This window comes from Rhinoderma darwinii, chromosome 7 (genome assembly GCF_050947455.1).
Source record: "Rhinoderma darwinii isolate aRhiDar2 chromosome 7, aRhiDar2.hap1, whole genome shotgun sequence".
NCBI lineage: Eukaryota > Metazoa > Chordata > Amphibia > Anura > Rhinodermatidae > Rhinoderma > Rhinoderma darwinii.
Window position 1 is genome coordinate 27,020,115 of NC_134693.1, and position 21,032 is coordinate 27,041,146.

The window sequence follows — 21,032 nt, forward strand, 5'->3', positions numbered from 1 at the left end:
CAATCTCCGCGTTGTATAGAGCCAGAATATGGCCCCTATAGGTTTTTGGGCCCTTATTGTACCTCTGTATACCTACGATATTACACGGCGGCGTACTTTCTGTACCATTCCCTATAAATCCCTGGCTTCATGTCTAGGGAAGAATACGAGATATGTGCTGTATAGAGACCCCACACAGTGGTACTGGATCTGTAATACTGCGCCCCAATGACTGCCTCCATACAGCTCTGCCGTGTGCACGAGACCCAGTCTGTAACGTTTTTATGAGCTTTCATGTATATTGCTTTTTCTGTTTTTCTTTGTTTTTTTTTTTATTTATTTTTTAAATACTATATTACATAACCTACTCTTGCATGACAAAACTGTAGTATTGCTTGTCCCAGTGCAGAGGTGTGGGGCAACTTCCTTCTGAATATAAACAGGTCATGTATATTTTCTTTAGGTCTATATTGGAGCGGAGTTGGTGATCAGGCCTCGGCTTTGTTTCTTGTCTCGCTCATGGTCCTTTTTCAAAGATTTGTCAGTGCAGCAGTTCAGGGGTTAACGCCCTGTGGTTCAGAATAGGGCAAGCAGCTCTGTGGAGGACCCCGAGCAGATGCATTGGGAGGGGGTGGGGAAGGGCAGTATTTGCATAACTGATTAAGGCCTTCAGGGGGATTACTGGCAAAGGGGGGGGGGGGGGGGGAAGGGTTTGGTGATGGCACAATGGATGCTACAAAGGATTCAGATACTCTGCATTCCCCTATAATGCCCTTTTATTGTAAGGAATTTCTTCCGGGCCTGACCCTAGTACAGGATAAATCTGTGTGTTGGGGATATATATATATATATATATGTGCTGGCGTGCGTATATAAAAATATATACTGTGTAATAATATATTACACATTTACCATTACCATTAGGAATAGGTCTAAGTCTCTACATGCTTGTATGACCGTGAAGGGAAAGTCGCAGCAATAAATATTTTTACTTAATGTACATTTACGTTGGCGGTGATGAGGTTAACGGCGGCGTGCTGGATTATATGGTTTCCCTGGATACGGCTCTATAATGTGCAGGTGACACACGGGCTGCAGGATGAGACTCCTGATTTCAGGCCACGCTGATGCTTACCCTATAGATGTATATAGGGCTTCCTCCAAGAAGAGCTGCTGCTCCACATTCCCCTATATCAGGCTGGATTTACTCTTCGGGTAAGTTCACATTCCGCAGTTTTTTTCTACAACTGAAAATTGTGTACAAACATCTGAATGGGGTTGTTTCTGCAGGTGCATGGATTTTCTTTAAGTCCCATTCGTATAAGGGCCTGTTCACATCTGCGGTTGGTTTCCGTTGATGGGTTCCGTCCGATCTTTCCGTCAGAGGAGCCCATCAACAGAGGCGCAAACGGAAACCATAGCTTCCGGTTCTTTTACCATCGATTTCAATGGTAATGCTTCCGTTGCTAATGGTTTCCGTTTTTCTCCATTCAGTAAGTTTTTATTTTTTTTTTTTTTTGTTTTTTTTTGGCAGAAACAATAGCGCAGTCGACTGCACTATTGATTCCGTAAAGAAAAAGAAAAAATGGAAACCTTACAGAACAGAGTCAAACGGAAACCATTAGCAACGGAAGCATTACCATTGAAATCGATGGTAATGGAAACGGAAGCTATATGAATGTGTCGAGCTGCAGTGTAAAGCATGGTGGAGGGACTGAATCTGCAATAAGACAGTAGATTGAAAAGCCTAACACGCCAGAGATATGCAGAGGTCTTGCCCGTGGTTCGGGTCTGTGAACCACGTTACAATATTTGTCTTAGGCCCCATGGATATGAATATATTTTTGCGGCCGAAAGTCACCCGCAAATCTGCGTGGGGATTGCGGTCCCATTAATTTATATGGGCCCATGCACACGACCATTGTTTCTACGGTCCGTGCATTGCCCAGGAGCCTGGACTGCAAAAAGATAGGACATATTACGGCCACATTTTGCGGTCCCGGCTCACTGAAATGAATGTTCACAACCCGTGATTTGCGGGCGGCATGCAGGTGACACTCCGCGGCCGTCTGAGCCGCAAATCACGCGCCGTGCACACCACTACGGTCGTGGGCATGAGCCCTTAGATGTGGCTGTCGGAAGTCCCTGCTGTCCGTGACCACATTTCTTCAGAAAGTTATAGCCGGAGTGTTTTCTATGTAGACCACAGAAGTGACATCCAGCAGATATGGGACGGGGCTGCGGAAGTTGGTTGGTTTGTAAGTTGTGGTAGAGTTGCAGTTTTGCTGTCAATTTGGCACCGTGTGGATTTACCCTTCTAGTTTTAAACATTTGGTTACCCTGTCATTACAACCCTGGAGCGTAGTCCGTATAAGATGGATCTTGTAGATAAAACACATTTGCAAATACATTCAAAAGCGAATTTACACAGAGTCCCAGCGACCAATCTGACTTTGGCGATCATCCATCATGTCGTTTGCACTGGTCAGATAAAACCTGAAGGTGGACTGGTTGTCAGGGCTCGGTGTAATGAGTGTGAGCTCTGTGGTCCTGCTTAGCATATTGTGTCTGATTGATGGCTGTCATGCCGCCGTGCTGGAACAGATGCCCCCCCGCACCCCAGGACACCCTGTAGTCCATAATAGGAGATGTGTGAACAAAGAGCTGGGCCGGACTATTAGTCTGGCGTCTATTCTCTTCACACCTGCTTTGTTTGTTTACTTGTACCCACAACCATTCAAAGATTTGCCGATCCAGTCCATACATTTCTCTCCTTTTTGTGCTGAAGAACTCGTGTGACATTTCTACATTTCATTATGGGTTGCGTTCTACAGTGAGTCATGAGACAGATGGAAAAAAAAAATTGTTCACCCATGGATGACAATTTATTGGTTGTGTACAGCAAATGTTTAATTTTTGGGGTAATCAAAAATTTGGCTTTACCTTTGCCATAGTTGCCAATTTTGCCTGCATATTCGCTAAATTATTAACCAAAACTTAGGGGTAAACCTACTGATCATGATCCTGACTGGTTAATGGTGGGATTGGATTGCTGAGGGATCTCAAATGTAACCGCCAAGGTGTGGTCAGCTGAGCGAGCATGTCCTCTCTTTGGTGGAAGCCGGGATGAGGGGCAATCAGATTCTTCTGGTGACGCTTCTCGCAGAAGTAACAATATGGTCGGACATAGTGTCAGTAAATTTATAGGGCCTGCAGCAAACTGGTCGGTTTTTTTTGAGAATCAAGTCAAAAAGAGTCAATTGTCTGTCATTGCATGTAAAAACAGCAGCAGTCCATGGATACTTTATAATGACATTCGCTATGTATTTGCCTATTGGCTATTATTTTTACTAGCCGCCTCTTCATGTCTGTATTTGGCTTCAATGCAACCAACGTGAGGCAGTATATTTCTTCATAGGACTAGACTTCCTTGAATTAATCCCACTGAGGGACTATAGACAGTCCCTGTGCAAACCTCAATGGCTGATAACACAGAACAATAGTTGACTTTTGATCACCTGATCTAGTGATGTAATCGCCAAAAAGAAAAATCCATCCTGTCCGACCTGTCTGTTCGACCATCGGGAGATAAAGGTCTGCTGGTTCGATAACCCCTAAAGGCGTTCTTCAGGACATAAGTCTCTACTAGGTTTCTCAGAAACTAAAGTCCTTCTGTAGTTTTGTCAGCCTGTTCGATCAATAATGTTACAGAGAAACTAATTCTAATTTGAGAACAGGGGGTGCAGTCATATTGGTTGTCAAAATGTCTGCCGCTGCTGAATAGAAAATAAAATGCCAATTTCTCTCTCGGTAAATGTAACCTAAGGCCCCATGAACAAGAACGTGCTTTTGCGGCCGCAATTCCCCCGAAAATCCACGGGAGAATTGCGGCACCATTCATTTCTATGGGCCCATGCACATGACCATGGTTTCCACCGTCCGTGCATGGCCCCAGAGCCCGGACCGCAGAAAGAACGGACAAGCCTTATTACGGCCGTGTTCTGCAGTCCGGGCACATTGAAAATAATGGCCGCGGCCATGTGCACAGCCTGCGATTTGCGGGCGGCTCGCGGCTGACACTCCATGGCCGGCCGATCCGAAAATCACGGCCGTGCACGTGGCTACGGTCGTGTGCATGAGGCTTAATTCCTAAACTTTGACTATCGCTCTAACTTCTGAGTTATTAATATATAGGGCCAGGCCAATTTTACATTTCGTGAGAATCTCCTTCAAACCGCATACACATTTTTATTTTATTTTTTTATTTTCAATAATTGTAACAATTTTTAATTGAGCATAAAATCATCCCGATCAAGCTCCAGTTGTAGTGTTTGGTCCTGTGCGCACATTTTTGAGAATTTTTATTGGACCTACATAGTAGATATTACATCGCGCATCTGTATCGGGTGGGGGTTCTTCGGGCTCTTGGCTATTTGGCCTAATATCAGGTGACTTTGTTGTGTCCGCCGTCTGCTCTGAGAACAGCAGGTGTGACAGTTCTCGCTGACTGAAGATGATGTGATTACTTTAATTAGATAAGAGACTTAGCTGGATTCCAATTAAACTTACCTGACTGCACCGCTCGCTAAACCTGTCAGCTGCGCTCTAATTCTCTAGGTCATCAGAGAGACTGGCCAGGGCAGCAGGCAGCGCTGCGTGTTAGGGCTCATTCACACGAGCGTGAATCTCGTCCGTGTGCTGGGCATTGAAACAACGCACAGCATATGGCCCCATTGATTTCAATGGGGCTATTCACACATGCGTGAGTTTTCACGTAGCGAGCGTCCGTTGCGTGAAACTCACCATGTCCTATATTGGTGCGTCTTCACGCACCTACGTGCCCATTGAAGTCAATGGGTTCGTGAAAAACACGGAAAGCACACGGATGCACATCAGTCTGTGTTTTACACACAAATTGCATTGAAAAAAAAAAAATGTGCTTGCGAGTGCATGAAAAACACGCAAAGCACAATGATGCATAACGCAGATGCGCGTGAATCTGTCACGCTCGTGTGAATGCAGCCCTAGTGCCATCTTCTTAATGTGTGATTAGGAATTGGGTTTAGCTGGTCCTTTCACGATTCTAGAAACGGCAGCCCCCTTTCTATGGTCCCATAAAAGGGGAGAGTGGTCAAACCCTTTCCCCCAGTGACCATATTTTTTATATTTTAACTCAAGTATTAATTGGTACGAGACGAGTAAAGGAATTCCATATAATGTGTGGATAACATGAGGCAGGATGTGATGCTTATGGCCTCTTACGCGTGGAGTGTACTTGACAAATACAAGTTATTTTCCATGATAAATCACCGTGTTGTAATGCAAAGAGACCGGGTTGAGCTATATGTATAGAACGGCACATTACTGCCGTGTTATGCTGATTGGCGCTCTTTGATGGCATTGTGACACTGATGCTGACTTGCTGATCTCATGCTGAGCCTGATCTGGAGGAGTACAAGAGCGCCTTCTGCTGGTGGAATTGTGGAATTTATTTTGTTTTTGCCTGCCGCAGATTTTGTATTGAAGCTGTTCACAAAAGGATTGTGGACATAGACATAGTTATTATCATGTAGTTTGTGGTACTAAAACAGAATATTGGATCTGACAGAACATTTATTGCACCTGCCTGGAAATATCTTGTTTTTAATGCCGCATGAAAATGTTTGGGTTAGGCCTTATTTACACGAACGTGAGCGTTTTGCGCGCGTTGCAGTTCCGTGTGTCATCAGTGTTTGCTGCGTGATTTTCACGCATATGCCATCTTTATGACACGCTGTTTTGATGTTTAGAAAAAGAAATGAAGGAAGTGGTTTTATTTTTTCCTTAATTTCTTTACCTACTGTTGCGCGAATCATGTGCGACACACGGAAGTGCTTCCGTGTGCTGCGCGTGATTTCCACGCACCCATTGACTTCAATTGGTGCGTGATGCGCGGAAAACGGCAGAGTATAGGACATGTCGTGAGTTTTACGCAGCGGACACACGCTGCGTGAAAATCATGGCATGTCTGAACGGCCCCATTGACTAACCATAGGTCCGCGCGACGCGCGTGATTTTTCACGAGTGGATCACGGACGTTAAACACGTTTGTGTGAATAAAGGCCTTGGGGACACACAAACGTGCACGCATGCAAATAAAACATCACTTCCCCATGGAAAATCCTTCCCAGTATTGGAAATATCCGTGTATGTGGAGATGCTCTGACAACTGTCCGGTAAATTAAATATATTGGTACGATTTATTGGATTAGATTTGAAAAGCCATTTCTAGTGACTGATTAAATCGCTAGAGTTTTAGAGGTGCGTTCGCTCCCTGAGTCTACAATCTCCATTGTTCCATGATGTCTAGTTGCTGCCACTGGTGGTGCCATTGTGGCATGAGCTGCTTATGTAGTGTTAAAGTGACCTAAAGTGGTGCATTGGCATAAAATCGTCTCAATCCATTTATGACTGATCAGATTGACATTCGGGTAATGAATTGTACGAAATAAATCGAATGGCCCTTTAAAATGAAATTCGACACATTCCTTTTGGTTTCATTAGATTTAAAGAGGGTTATCCCACCAATACAACTTTAACCTTTCCACAGTGTAGGTAATCAGCGTTTGGTCGCTGGGGGTCCCGAGTTCTTTGAATGGAGCGGCGGTCACTCCGCTATCTCCAGCAGTCGCATAAAGCTTAAATGCAGCAGATATTCATTCAGGGAACTCGGGGCCTCCGTTCTCTTGATTGGTGGGACCCCCAACGATCAAACAGTTATCACCTACCCTGTTGTTTTGGTGGGATTACCCTTTGTAATTGTATAGAGAAGTTGTAAGATGTGTTTTTTTTATGTGGTGTTTTGTTCTTTTATGTTGTAGTTATTTCGTTTTTGTTTGTAAATCCGTTCGTGGGATATCCATAATGGAGACATACTTTCTTCCCGTACTTACTGCATAGTGAGTACAGCAGGGTGTGTGCGCTTTATGGCAGCTCCAATGAATGGGACTCCACCGATAGAGAAATCTTCATAGATTTCTAGTCTCCAGGAAGTGATGGAGTACAGCCCCTCCCGCAGAGACTTGCATACAAAGCCGTGTGTGTATATAGGGTTGCTATCCTACCTTATCTAGGTTTACCAGTAGTACAATAGAGCTGTCATTACAGGGATATAACAATCTCAGACATTTTTGGCATAGCCACCACAGGACCATACCTAGCCCCTGACCCGGTCCTACCTTCTTCTGCTGGGTTCCGACCCTCTCTGGGCTTCGGCCATTAGTTACAAGGTGTATCCTGGAAACGAGCGCATTTTTACTGCGCTGTTTTCCAGAACTTCTTTAGAAACCGTGTAGCACAGTGAGCTATATTGTTTCCTTAGCTTCCGAGTTCCGGAAACCGCATAGCTCGCTGTGTTATGCGGTTTCCGGAACTCTAATTCTCTTCAATGGGAGTTCCAGAAATGATGTAGCAAAACATTCTCGTCTATTTCCTGAAAAACCCGGTCACCTCGTAGTTCAGAGGCCAAAGCAGAGCAGGGGTTGGGGGAGTTGTTTTAGCGATATGTGCTGGTCCCAGAGGTGGGACTTATTCAGATATTTGTGAGATGTCCGAGATGGGAATTCTTGTTTTAATTCGCCCACCCTCTAATGCTATTGAGATGATTCTCCTCATCCTGTGCGTGTATTTACAGCAACACTGAAAAGTGAGCTGCAGAGGACAGGAAATATCTGCTCATTGTGACCTCTCTAGTGGCCAGTGTGAAAACTGCAATATGTCAAGTTCTGGGTTTTTTTTTGTAGCTACATACGTATAAAGTAAAAACAGCGGCATATATATATATTTTTTAATTGTGTAAAATAAAAACCTGATTTAAATATTGTCATTTTCTGATACATTCCGTTTAAATGGCTCTTTAGTGCTTCTTCATGGAAAGAACATTTACAATTGGTGTTGGTCGGCATTTCCGTTACTGTAAATTCATTTACATATTTACATTGTGTAAATTATCAGTTGGCGTACAGCTATAAGCCCAGTAAATGACGATTTTCAGTGTAGCTCGCTAGCCATTCTATGACTTGTAGTTCCGCAGGTTGCTTACCTTTGCTGTAGATCATTGAATTTTCTCTTCTTTCTTCCACAGAGTGCAGCAGCTGCCCCAAGCCCAGTGCTTGGTAACATTCCCCCAAATGATGGAATACCAGGAGGGCCAATACCCCCTGGATTCTTCCAGGTAAGATCCGTACAGCTTGTAATACTTCCTTAGATATTACGTGGGTATGTTCAGCAGCCGCTCCTTATAGCCAGTCTTCTAGCGGGTACGTTGTGCAGCAGCCAGATCTCTGATTAGTGGGCGTACAGGTGCCGGGGCATCGTTCCTCTGTTATTCTGCTGCTAATCATGGGACTTGCTAATCAGCAGGAATTCAGTGGCATTAATGTTTAGCAAAGCTGTTAAACAAATGCTTGCAAAATGGCTAATTAATTTTTCTTAATTAAGGCAACTGCTCGTAATAACTAGCGGTTCTGTCTCTAGCAGAGGGTTCATGGGACAAGCTGCTGCTCACGGTGTTAAGGGGATGCATCACAGCTGCAGAGTCTGCTCCACGGAGAGCGTAGAGATCTGTGATGCCGGGCACATTCTGCTCCGTGTGCACACACCAGCCTCTAAATGGATAAATATTTCTGGAAAAAGAGCTTTTATTAGGTTGGCCAATGATTTGTGATGGGAAGTTGTGTGCCCGTCACTAAGTTTTGATGTTATTTGCATTTTCTTTTCAGCAGGGTCCACCTGGGTCACAGCCATCTCCTCACGCACAGCCACCTCCTCACAACCCCAACATGATGGGTCCTCACAGTCAGGCAAGTCATTACTGTTCAGTAATTGATGCCGTGGCGCAATTACTTGTAAGAATTGAAAAACGGTTTATAGAATTCCCCCTAAAAAATGGGGCCTGCTTCTTACCCACTAAAATGGCGCCACTCTTGTCCTTGGGCTGTGTCTGGTATCAACTCATTTACTAAACTGCTTAATTTTGAAATATACAGCGTATGACAAATAGGCTGGGGTCGCACTCTTACAGCCAAATATAGGGCTAAAGGATAGAGTAGTATAGGGTATAAGGGCAACCGACAAAATACCTATTCTGGCTGCAGAGGCCTGTGGAGGGAAGGTTCAGTCTGAGGGTAGGGCAAATTCGCTCCAAGGTTGTGGTTTTTTTGTTGCATATTTAAACGTGCGTTTTCTTAGATAAACACCCATGTCTCTCAATGGGAGTTAATCAGCCAAAAAAAAACAAAAACACAAAAACCTACAGTGTGAACCCAGCCATGTAGTTGAACTGAATTTGTACTTTAACGCATTCGCACCATTTGTTCATTATAGTCGCTTAAGATACTGCAGTAGGTTTACCTTCTGTCCTATGGAAAACCACAAAAAAATACACGGACTTCTAGCGGAGTTGTCAATTGACCAGTCGGACACTGCTATTTCTGTATTTACATCTGTTGATTTGCACTTGGTGATTAATGTATTTATACTAATAAAAAAAATATATATTTTCTCATTGCAGCCTTTTATGTCTCCGCGATATGGTGGTGGACCCAGGCCTCACATAAGAATGGGAAACCAGGTGAGAAATGAATGATTGTATAGTGACGAACCTCAACCAATATGTTACATCATCACGCAGCATTTCTATAATGATCACAGAACTGGAAGAACAACCTCTTTTGGCTTGAATGCCCCCAATAACATTATTTGCTTCAGCTGTATGTCCATGTTGTGTCTATCGAGTGAGGAGGGGTGTGCGGCTGCCTGACACATCCAACACATCCAAAATGGACTGCTTGAGGTGTCTGCTGGATCCCCATACTTGGCACCTCCTACCGTTAATTAAAAATCTAACAACTAAAGTTATTTTCCTCGTCTTGCATTACTTTGTCTAATGTAGCTGGTTTCTCCTGCAGCCACCAGGGGTAGTCCCAGGATCACAGCCTTTGTTACCAAACTCCATGGATCCAACTCGACAAGGTAACAATCGCACTAAAGACCCTCTGAAATGTCTGATATTGGCCGTGAAAACAAGTGCCGACGATACAGCACATCGATCGGCGCTTATTAGCTCCTTTCACAAGGAGGAATAGTTTGTAATGTATGGGGACAAATGATTGTTACTACGATTGTTCGTCCCCATGCATTTGTCATCATGTCAGCAGCACATCTCCTTATTTACACAGCGAGATGTGCTGCCCACTAGCGACCTAGTTTCATGGTTGCATAAAAGATGCGATTAGCCGATGAACGAGCGCTCGTTCATCCGATCATTGGCTTGTGTAAAAGGGCCGAAAACTGAATGTGCTTATTTTATCAGTCACAGCATCTTAGTAGCTGATCTTTTTTTTTTTGTCTTAAGGACACCCTGGCATGGGAGGGCCCATGCAGAGAATGAATCCACCTAGACCAATGGGCCCCATGGGTCCGGGACCTCAGGTGAGCACATTATATTGGTACTTTTAGTTTCTACCTCCTCTCAGGTCATACTTTATTTTCCCCTCTTCTTTCGTTAATAGCATGACGTGCTTCTATAATTTTACTAGTACTTCCATTTTGTACTCGCAGGGATTGCCAACCTTAAGTTTGTACGCATCATAAAATGCTGATAATTAATATTGCCAGTGTAAATATGAGACCAGGATAGCAAAAATTGAGACCAGCATAAAATATGTTCCAGATGGCAGGGTGGAGAATCGGGTATGATACCGTTGACACAGAGTTGACATTCTGCCTAAAAATTGCCTTTTTTCTGAGGCTGTGCCCTGCTCTATTACACACCATTTGTGGACAGGATTGGAATAATTCCCAATCGTAAATGTCCTTTTGTGTAAGGCCTCGTTCACAACTGCTTTAGGGTACCGTTCATGGGTTCCGTCACACCTTTCCGTTAGGGGAACCCGTGAACGGAAACCATAGCTTTCCCTTTGCATGACCATTGATTTCAATGGTAATGCTTTCGTTGCTAATGGTTTCCATTTGTCTCCGTTCTGTAGAGTTTGCAGTTGTTTTGTTTTTTTTTGGGCAAAATCAATGGTGTAGTCGACTACGCTATTGATTCCGCCAAAAACCTTACAGAACGGAGACAAACGGAAACCGTTAGCAACGGAAGCGTTACCATTGAAATCTATGGTAATGCAAACGGAAAGCTATGGTTTCCGTTCGTGGGTTACCCCGACCGAAAGGTCTAACGGAAGCCATCAATGGAATATCGGCACAGATGTGAACGAGGCCTAACCGAGAACAAATTATTGTCCCTGCACCCAAACACGGATCTTAAGTGGTTTTCCCCCAAAGTGCATTGATATGTCCACTAGTTAGGTGATCATGTTAGGTCACTGGGGGCTTCACTGATCATTAGAATGGGGGTCCCAATTTCTCAATTCGTATGGAGCACCGGTCTAGCGTGCGTGGTGTTACTCCATATAACTCTATGGGCGTTACGGAAACAGTTGTTCTGCAGACACATCCTTTTTTGTTGTTGTACAACCAGTCACTGCCTGTCCTATAAAAGTACACAGGCTGGAGTGTCCTCTTCAGGTTCCCCATAGCTGTCAATGCTCACACATATAAATATAAGTAACACAACCATGTCCGCTAGAATGCGGTGATGTCCAGTAACTACTCTAAAGGTTTACATTGCATACATGATGGCAGGATCCACAGGATAGGTCATCAGTATATGATCGATGGGGGTCCAACACCCGGACCCTGCACCGCTCAGCTGCTCCGGCTGCCTTCGGGCGCCAGAAGCTATTCAGGGGTCGGTGCCAGAAGCAGATGGCTCCGACCACTGTATAGCGGCTGTGCTGCAGCTTTAGTCCTATTCAAGTGACTAGGAGCAGAGCTGCAGTAACCCAGCATTGCCGCTATACAGTGGTCAGAGCCACTGAAACAGCTGATCGGAGCAGGGTCTGGGTGTCTGACCCCCACTGGTCATATACGGATGACCTAGCCTGTGGTTTGGTCATCAGAATAGAAAAACAGCCCCCAAGCTGGACATCCCCTTTATGAATCATATACATTTATTAGACATACTGAGAGGTAAAAGAGACTTCTGATGCATTAGAAGCTAAATGGTGCCAATTCTAGATGAGGAAGGGCACAGAACTCCACTATTCCTGAAAGCCTTGTCGGTGCAGAATAATTCAGCGCAATTTATTGATCAATATTAATGAGGTTCACACCGCTGAGTTTGACAGTTCATCAGTTAAATAGAAAGTTTGTAGGTAATAAGCAGATGGATGTAAATAGAGTTGTAGCCCCTTGATTGACACACGACCTCTGAAACGACTTCCAGAAATTAACGAGCGTCTGGTGGCAGGCGACGTGCTCCTCTGGGATCGTAGAAGTAGATTCCTTGCCTCTCAATACTTGAAGTCATTAGTGCTTTGGGTTCCGTCATGTGAAGCGCTCATGACATGGAATAATTGACGTATTAATCATGTTCTGCTTCAACTAATTATGATAATGCTCAAACTGCTTGTTTACTTCATTTGCATTAAAAGTCCTTACCTGTGCTCTTACTCGATGGCATGATGTTCTGTGTGACTAACCCCCTCGTTTTCTTCTCTTCCATTTTCTTTCCGGATGATCCGTCGTTACCGTAGTCTGATCCTTGGTTATCATTGCAGAGTTATGGAAGCGGAATGAGACCACCACCCAATTCCTTAGGACCTGGCATGAACATGTACGAAAAGCATTTCAGGGGAGCAGGGATAGTGGATGGTTTCTGTTGAGGAATATTTTTCTGACACCTATATAATATTTTTGTTTTAGGGGTCCTGGAGCGGGCAGGCCGTGGCCAAATCCAAATAGTGCAAATTCGGTAAGTGTGCTAATAAAGTGGACTAGTCTATAGTTGTGCAACAATCCTTTTTAGTTCATATGATTACTTATTCTGCTGTTCACCTGGGACTAAGGCGCTGTTCACACCACATACGTGGTGCACGTTTGCTGTTTATGTCCAACTTTTGCAACTGGATGCCATACAGTTGCATACATTGGCAATTGACTTACATTTTATCGAAAAGCGTACTTGATTATACGTTTCAATACTGTAAAAAGAGGCATATGTCGGGCCCATCATAAACTATGGATACATTTGGTGTATACGTTGGGACTTAGCAGCTATAAATGTCTGTTTGTTGGGTAAAAGGAAAGTAGAAATGTAACAGATAATCCTGATATATTCTCTCTTATCAGCAGATTCCATATTCATCGTCCTCGCCTGGCACATATGTGGTAAGTGGTAGAAGGACATTCTCTGTCGGGTAATAGGTAAATTTAAGATCTATTTATACTACACCCTTTATTGTAACTGGCAAGGAGTGTAGACAAGAGTCACCTATTTCGCAATAGCTCGATCTATAAGATCAAGCAAGGTCGATCTCCATCGATTAGATGTGGCAGAGAGCGGATACAATGAACGTCTTTCGCTCTCTCCTGGGGTCTGATCCATCTCGTCTGCTTGATAGCCAGTAGACCGTCAATGGAACAATCAGACTCCATAGGCGACACAGGATGGATGGAGAATCTCATGGCAAATTTGTTTGTTTTACTTCACCAATGGACCGTGTATAATTGTTTTATTAGGATCGGTAGTCAGGAGCTGTTTTTACATTAAGTAAAATCTGGTTACCAGCCAATTGCTAAAGGATCTATATTATAATATATGTGCATGTTTGCAGGGCCCACCAGGTGGTGGAGGACCTCCGGGAACACCCATCATGCCCAGTCCTGCAGGTATGTATGTTGAATTGTTTTTGTAAATATATATGTATGTATGTTTGCCTAAAAGACCGTTATCTTAACATTCAATATTCCTTTATTACAGAATCTACAAATTCAAGTGACAATATTTACACAATGATAAATCCTGGTCCACCCACCGGGAACCGTTCAAATGTAAGTGAATTGATCTGACATTTACATCAACCTATGGCTTTTCAGATGCTGCAAAACTGCATGCTGGGAGATGTCGTTTTGCCAAAGCCAGAGCGCTCCAGATAGGATTACTGCTGTATAACATGCCTTTAATTCATGTGTGACAGTCTATCCCGATGTGTGAGATTTTAATGGATTGGATCTTATCACATCTTTGGATCGGGTCAAGGAATCTCAATATTCCGTGTTACATCACATTTGATTTCCTTTTGAAAAGCGGTAAAGATTCCCACATTTACAATCCTGTATGATCCATCGTCGTGTGTTCTGTTAGATCATACCAGCCATCAAAATGGGCAACAAAGCAAAGATTATGTTCTGTTATAAGAATAGAGAAGACGTTTGAGCCAATAAAATAAGAAAAGTGAAATAGTATAAAAAAAAAAATTATACTAAGTGTGTTTTTTTGTTTTTTTTTCCTCTCTAGTTCCCAATGGGCCCTGGCTCAGATGGGCCTATGGGAGGAATGGGTGGGATGGAACCTCATCATATGAACGGGTCATTAGGTAAGTGATGTGAGCATTAAAAATCTTGCTGTCCATTATTAACCATTGCGGTATACCATATATTCACACCCGAATACTATCTGCTCACAATGTTTTGATTTTTTTTTTCTCCTCCTTTGTTAGGATCTGGAGATATGGACGGACTCCCTAAGGTGAGGCACTACATATGATATCTGTATCCTGCCCAGTGGCTTCAGTGTCTAGCGTTAAGTTTAAAAATTTCAATCTGGTCAAACTGAACAACAAAGGTTTCCTGTGGTCTGTTGGTTCACAAGCTCGGTTTAGGGAAAAGCATCATGTATTATTCCACCGTATACTTTGGGCTCATTCAGACAAACGTGTATCTCGGTCCGTGTGACGGACGGTAAAACAACGGCCGTCACATGGGCTCATGTATTTCAAAGGGGCCGTTCACACGACCGTTGTTTCACCGGAGCGTGTGAAGTGTCTGTGAAGAAAATAGGACATGTCCTATTTTCTTGCGTTTTCACGCATCCCTCCATAGACTCTAGTCTCTGGGGATGCGTGAAATCGCGTTCAGCATGGGTGCACCTTGGATGTGAAAAACTGCCGTGTTTCACGTCCAAGGTTGACCACGTTCGGGTGAATGTAGCCTAAAGCAGAATCACTCCTGCTGTAAACCGTATTAATCTCAGAGAGCATGGCTCCTGTCGAGGACACAAATTCCCTGCAGCCAGTCAACAGATGAAGACCGCTTTGTGTCATTCTGTAGCTTATGCCTCGTAGACAACCTAAACACCCTGTTGTAAATGTAAAAAGTTTGTAATAACTACCAGGAATTACATTTTGCTGCTGCCCTGCTTTTTCAATTGACCTCTTTTTCGGCTGTTCACATGTGTGTCCTAGTTTAATTTCACAATGGAAACCAGTACGCAGTGTCAGATTTGTCGTACCATTGGTGCCCAACTGACCCCATTGACTTATAATGGGGATTCCTTTTAGCGCAAGTCTTTTCGATGGGAAGAATCGTTCTGCATCCAACGCTGTTCTTTGTTAAATCTGACCAGATATGCTATGGAGGCTCCAATGTGAACATAGCCTTGAAATATAAGAGGGGGTTGTGGATAATGTAGTTCCTAATATATAGAAGCTTATGTATTTCTACAGATACGTTTTAAAATGAATGACCACTTTTTATCATGTCACTATTTGGTCCAACCTGCTGTGCTGATTGATTTTCTTAATATATCTTTTTATATGCTCTCCCTTCTAGAATTCCCCAAATAACATAAGTGGCATTAGTAACCCTCCTGGGACACCGCGAGATGACGGAGAGTTAGGAGGAAACTTTCTTCATTCCTTCCAAAATGATAATGTGAGTCGTTTAACACCGCACACTGTGAATCCAGTTTTAAAGGCATGGTGTTGCCCGAAAAACATGTTTTTTTTAAAAAAATTAAACATTTAGTGTGTGGGTGATTAAACATTGTTCAAATTTTTTTTATTTTTTTCGCGAGTCAGGAAATATTATAAATTTTTTCTAATTTATAATACTACCCATTTTTGGTCACTAGATGGAGCTAGTTCCCAAAATTGCAGCATTGCAACATTGGGTTAAAAGCCCTCGCTCTAGTGAGCTCTCAGCATCCCCCCCCTCCTTTATCCTGGCTAGTGCCGGGATAAACGAGGGGTTTGAAAGGTTTAACCTCCTACACTGTGTGTCGCCATTTTTTGAGGTAACCCACAGTGTAGTAGGTTTACATACAGTAGTAAACACACACAAACACTAACATACATTGAAATCTCTTACCTGCTCCTGCTGCCGCGGCTCCCTCCGGCCCGTCCGCTCCCTTTGCTGCCGCTGTTCCATGTGCACAAGTCCGGAAGCCGCGACCAGAAGTAGTAATATTACTGTCCGGCCGCGACTTCCGGTCCACAGGAAAATGGCGCCGGACGGCGCCACTTTCGAATAGGACTGTGTGGGAGCGGCGCATGCGCAGTTCCCACACATACGCCGTACACGGAAGTCAATGGGACGGGAGCCGTTCGCAGTCCCTATGGGACTGTGGCTGCCGTATTCCATGTCTGTGTGTCGTTAATCGACACACACAGAAATGGAACAAAAAATGGCAGCCCCCATAGGGAAGAAAAAGTGTAAAAATAAGAAACAGTAAAACACAAACACACAAATGAATATAAACGTTTTTATTAAAGCACTAACATCTTTAACATATCAAAAAATTATTTGTGATGACACTGTTCCTTTAAAGGATTTTATTCTGAATATGGCTGTGTTTGTATTAAAAAAAAATATTTAAATTATTTTTATATTTCAACATGGTGAATAATGTCAGGAGTTTGGATTGCTGGGGGTCTGAGCACTGAGACCCGACCAATCACTAGAATGAAGTAGCTGAAGCACTCGTGTGAACGCTCAGCTGCTTCGTTTCGGCTTTTTCCGGAAAGCAGATGTATCATAGTACGGGACCATAGACTTTTTATTGATTCCGTACACAATACATTTATTTCCGGAAAAAGCCGAACAGACACAAAGCGGCTGAGCGCTCACACGAGCACTTCAGCTGCTTCATTCTAGCGATTGGTGGAGGGTCTTCGTGCTCGGACCCCCACCAATCCAAACTTCTGACATGTCAGAAGTTTGTCGAACGTTTAGCTACACTTTGTTACCCTTTAAGCATGTCCAGGCAGCCTATGGGGAATGTAACATGGATCATTATCAAAATCCTTAACGCTCGATAATTGTTCTTTCAGTACTCTCCCAGCATGACTATGAGTGTGTGACAACGGGGACAATGCTCAGCTGCTGCTTGGAAGGTCACAGTGATTGGAGAAGAGAATTGTCTGGAGTTTCGGAAATGAATAGAACAGCTCCCTCAGTTCGGTTTCATGCAATAAAAAGCCAAATCTTTTTATTCCATCAAACTCAGTACAAAAACTGTCAAGACAAGAAAAGCCTGTTCCGAGGATTTATAACTGTACAGAAAACTTTTTTTCTTTTATTTTATTATTTTTTTCGAAGAGAAGAAGACTTCAAGTTATAAACCTGATTGCTGTGTCCTTTTTTTGCCCCGAATGTTCTATGTCTGTGACGTGATATTCAAGGAGAATAGCTGAAATAGGAAACTTCATGTGTCTTTTTTTTAGTTTTTTTTTTTTTAGTTTTTCGCTTTATTTTTTAAATGAACTGGGATTCTCAGATGTCCATTTCCCTCCAAAGAGTTTTTCTGTTTCATGAAACCACCTCCGGAAAATGTTATTTTTTATTTTTGTTTTTTTTGCTGAAACTCTGGTTGGACCTGCCCCCTTCTCTTTACCTCATACAACACTTGATATTTGTTGAAACACCTAAGACTATATATATTTTTTTTCTTTTTACCTCTACAAGAGCGATAATTAACTAGAAACTCCTAGAATCAAGAGGAAGCCCTCGCTGCAGAAAGGGATGTTTTTATAGGATTATGGAGCCTGCAATGTACAGGTTTGTGGCAAGGCTTCTTATCGACTGGCTTCACGCTACAGACTTCCATGAGATTCATTTGTAAGGCGGCACTGGTTGGAAGGAGAGAAACAGGCAGTGGAAAGAACCCCCCCCCCCCCCCGGCCAGGCCGCCATCTTTGAATAACCACTGCCTGGTCTGGTTTCCATCATATCAATGTCGACCCAGAACAAGTTCATCTGATAAACGACACTGTATTTTTTTTTTTTTTATCTCCTTCAGTCTGAAATGAGAAACGGCTACACTTGGGTTTTGCTTGTTTGCTTATTAAAAGGGACAGTCCGTGTAAGCTGTTGGCTATGTTTCTGATCAAATTATCATGTGTTCCAGGGTTTTTGTAATTTTTTTTGTTTTTTTTTTTCATTTTATTTGTCAGGAGTAACTGAAGGAGGGAACATTAGCAGCTCCTCTCAGGACATTGTTACAAGAAGATTCCTTGTGTATTCAAAAAGGGATAGTTAAATTATTGTCTCTTGATATGGGACAGCTTGGAATGATATGGTTAATTTTTCCGCCTCCATGCTGTAATAAATTTAATAAATTCAAACAAATGTCATGTTTTTTTTTTAAATTGTGAATTGTATTATAGATTTCAGGTGTCTCATGTATTGCTAAAATTTTACGTAAAGCTCCAACTTTTTGAGGGATTGTGGGAGACTAGAAAAATGTCTTAATTCTTCCAGAAACACAGCCCATAGGCAAGAGTAGCGCTATCTGGTATTGCAGCTCTGCCTCATTTTTGCAAAACCCCTTTTGCAAACAGTGTGGGTGTTTTTTTTTTTTTATAAGACCTGCTTTGGGTTTGCATTTTGAGGGGAGAATCGTGGGTGATTTGCAGTCTCCAATAGAAACCGTTTTAGGAGCATTTCTGCGTTAAAATGAAATACAGATTTATTAATTTTTGCATAGTGGTGATGTTGCAGCTGTGCAAACTTGGCCTAATATATTGGGGAATCGCAAGAAGAGCAAATATCCATCTACGTTTATTACACAAATAAGCAGTGGGAAAAATACTTTCTGCTGTTCTCTCTGCATCTTCAGCCTAAGGCCAGGTTCCTACGGGGTGGATACGCTGCGTAAAAATCATGCAGCGTGTCCAACCTGGAACCAGCAGAAGATTCCATCCGAAAAATCACACCGCATTATGGTGCAGCATTTCAGACTGATTATCCGCTGGTAAAAAAAATAAAAACCGCTCATACTTGGCTGCGGTCACATGTAATGTCGTACTAGGAGGCTGGCCCTGTTATCCAGGCCGGCCTCTGGACTTTTCATCCCATGTGACCATCACTACAGTCTGTGATTGGCTGTAGCAGTCAAATAAGGTGGTTGTTTTGTTTTTTTTAAATTAAGTTTAGATCCACTCTCCCATAGATTGAAAGAAATGCACAGGAGAGCGGATCCCATACAGTGTAAAACCAGCCTTATAGTGCTCATGTACATGGAGATATAATGAAGCATTGCAGAATATCTATATACATATGGCTCCTTAGTACAATGTTCTACACACTGCACTGGGTTCTGCCATGAACCCTAACTGGACTCCTGTGTCGCTGGTATGACGTTGGTTTGGTATCAATCTTCCTATTTTCTGTGCACAGCAGTGTCAGTGTGCTGTTCCTTCTCCTCCATTTTTACAGCATGCTACACTACTCTGCGTCAAAAAGCAACAGCAAGTTGAATGAATAGGCTCTGTTCACTTGGAAATCTGGTGTAGTCACTAGCTTCCTTCTGAGTCTGTTGCTAGGCAACAGTCTTTACCAAAACACAACTCAAGGCACACAGGCTGCATTTGGGTTGGGCTCATCATATCTTAATCCCTGTTTTTATTAGAACACTGGTTATATATGTTATTGAGGAAACTTCATTACTGTAGGTGTATCCTAGAGCTGTGGTCTCCCATGTAATCCTACTTTGGCTGGCTAATAGTGAAAGGATGGCTTGTATTATGTGAAAGTGGCTAAATTACTAATACACATTAGGCCTCATGCACACATGTATTTTTTCCTCCTGTAAATACTGGCGTAAATACGGGTCCTATTCGACCCGTATTCTCTGCACTAATTGTAAAGCCCCTTCTCTCGATCAGTGCTAGATAGAGAAGGGGCAGCCCTTTCGGGCAGAGTTTCCGCAGCAATTGAAAGTAAAGTTCATACGTACCCCGGCCGTTGTCTTGGTGATGCGTCTCTTGACATACAGTCCGACCTCCCTGGATGGCGCGGCAGTCCATGTGACCGCTGCAGCAGTCACATGGGATGAAACGTCATCCCGGGAGGCCGGACTGGAGGAAGAAGCAGGGAGTTCTGGGTAAGTTAACTTTTAATACTATTAACTCCAGTGGTAATCACTGTCCCGGGTGCTGAAAGTTACACTGCCGATCAGTAAGCAAACGGGAAGGTACCCGTGGCCAATAGAAGTCTATGGGCTGATAATTACAGGTGTTTTTACTGTGCATGGGCAATAAATCTGGTTTGGCTTCAGTACTAGCCAGCCAACAACTGGGAACTAAAGCGGTCTTATGCTTTTGCAATGTGCAGGACACAGTACATTTTTTATATTGATGGCTGCATTGTCTGATTCCACTAGATGTGGTGTTGGGATCATGTATATTACAAACACAGAACACATTTACTTACAAGGTTTATTTTTACTATTCTTGCATAGACAGTTTTTTGGACCAACAGGGTTTCTCTGTCCTAAGAATTGTGACTGTTGCACAACCATTTTGGATGAACATGGTTGCATCTATTCTTGTATTCATACTACTCTGTCCAACGAAGCACCCAGTACATCGCAAGATTGCAGGATGGGGAAAGATCCAGCAGCCCTCAATTCTATCACGGTGGGGGGGGGGGGGGGGGGGGGTGGGGGGGAGAGCCTTGGGCAAATCAACCTTTTGTAGCCCTTTTATTAACTTCAGGGAAAGCAGGTTCCATAAATGCAATTTGCAGGAACCGGCAACTTTGAGTGATGCCTCAGCCAGAACAACCACTTCATTTTTGCACTTTGTTATTCCTGTTTAAATTTACTCCTTTTTGTCAGCAAATTATGGACTTCTGGCTATAGCAAACAAATCTGCAAGAGACCCAGA

General features: G+C 43.2%; 1 protein-coding gene across 7 annotated transcripts in view; it reads left to right on the top strand.

The window, feature by feature from the left end:
• Positions 1-17,293, top strand: part of SSBP3 (single stranded DNA binding protein 3) — a 40,881-nt gene extending 23,588 nt beyond the window's left edge. Inside the window, exons 5-18 of one of the 7 annotated variants that reach the window (XM_075833021.1) lie at positions 8,102-8,191; positions 8,739-8,819; positions 9,530-9,589; positions 9,927-9,990; positions 10,373-10,449; positions 12,645-12,700; positions 12,790-12,838; positions 13,216-13,254; positions 13,701-13,755; positions 13,847-13,917; positions 14,384-14,462; positions 14,586-14,614; positions 15,697-15,798; positions 17,196-17,293. In XM_075833021.1, coding sequence (XP_075689136.1) covers positions 8,102-8,191; positions 8,739-8,819; positions 9,530-9,589; positions 9,927-9,990; positions 10,373-10,449; positions 12,645-12,700; positions 12,790-12,838; positions 13,216-13,254; positions 13,701-13,755; positions 13,847-13,917; positions 14,384-14,462; positions 14,586-14,614; positions 15,697-15,798; positions 17,196-17,225 — 882 coding nt within the window. In that variant the 3' untranslated portion in view covers positions 17,226-17,293. Of the gene's footprint in view, positions 1-8,101; positions 8,192-8,738; positions 8,820-9,529; positions 9,590-9,926; positions 9,991-10,372; positions 10,450-12,620; positions 12,701-12,789; positions 12,839-13,215; positions 13,255-13,700; positions 13,756-13,846; positions 13,918-14,383; positions 14,463-14,585; positions 14,615-15,696; positions 15,799-17,195 lie in introns of all 7 variants that reach the window. The other 6 variants (XM_075833023.1, XM_075833022.1, XM_075833018.1 and 3 more) reach the window with 6 other exon arrangements.
• The last annotated feature ends 3,739 nt before the right edge of the window (positions 17,294-21,032 follow it).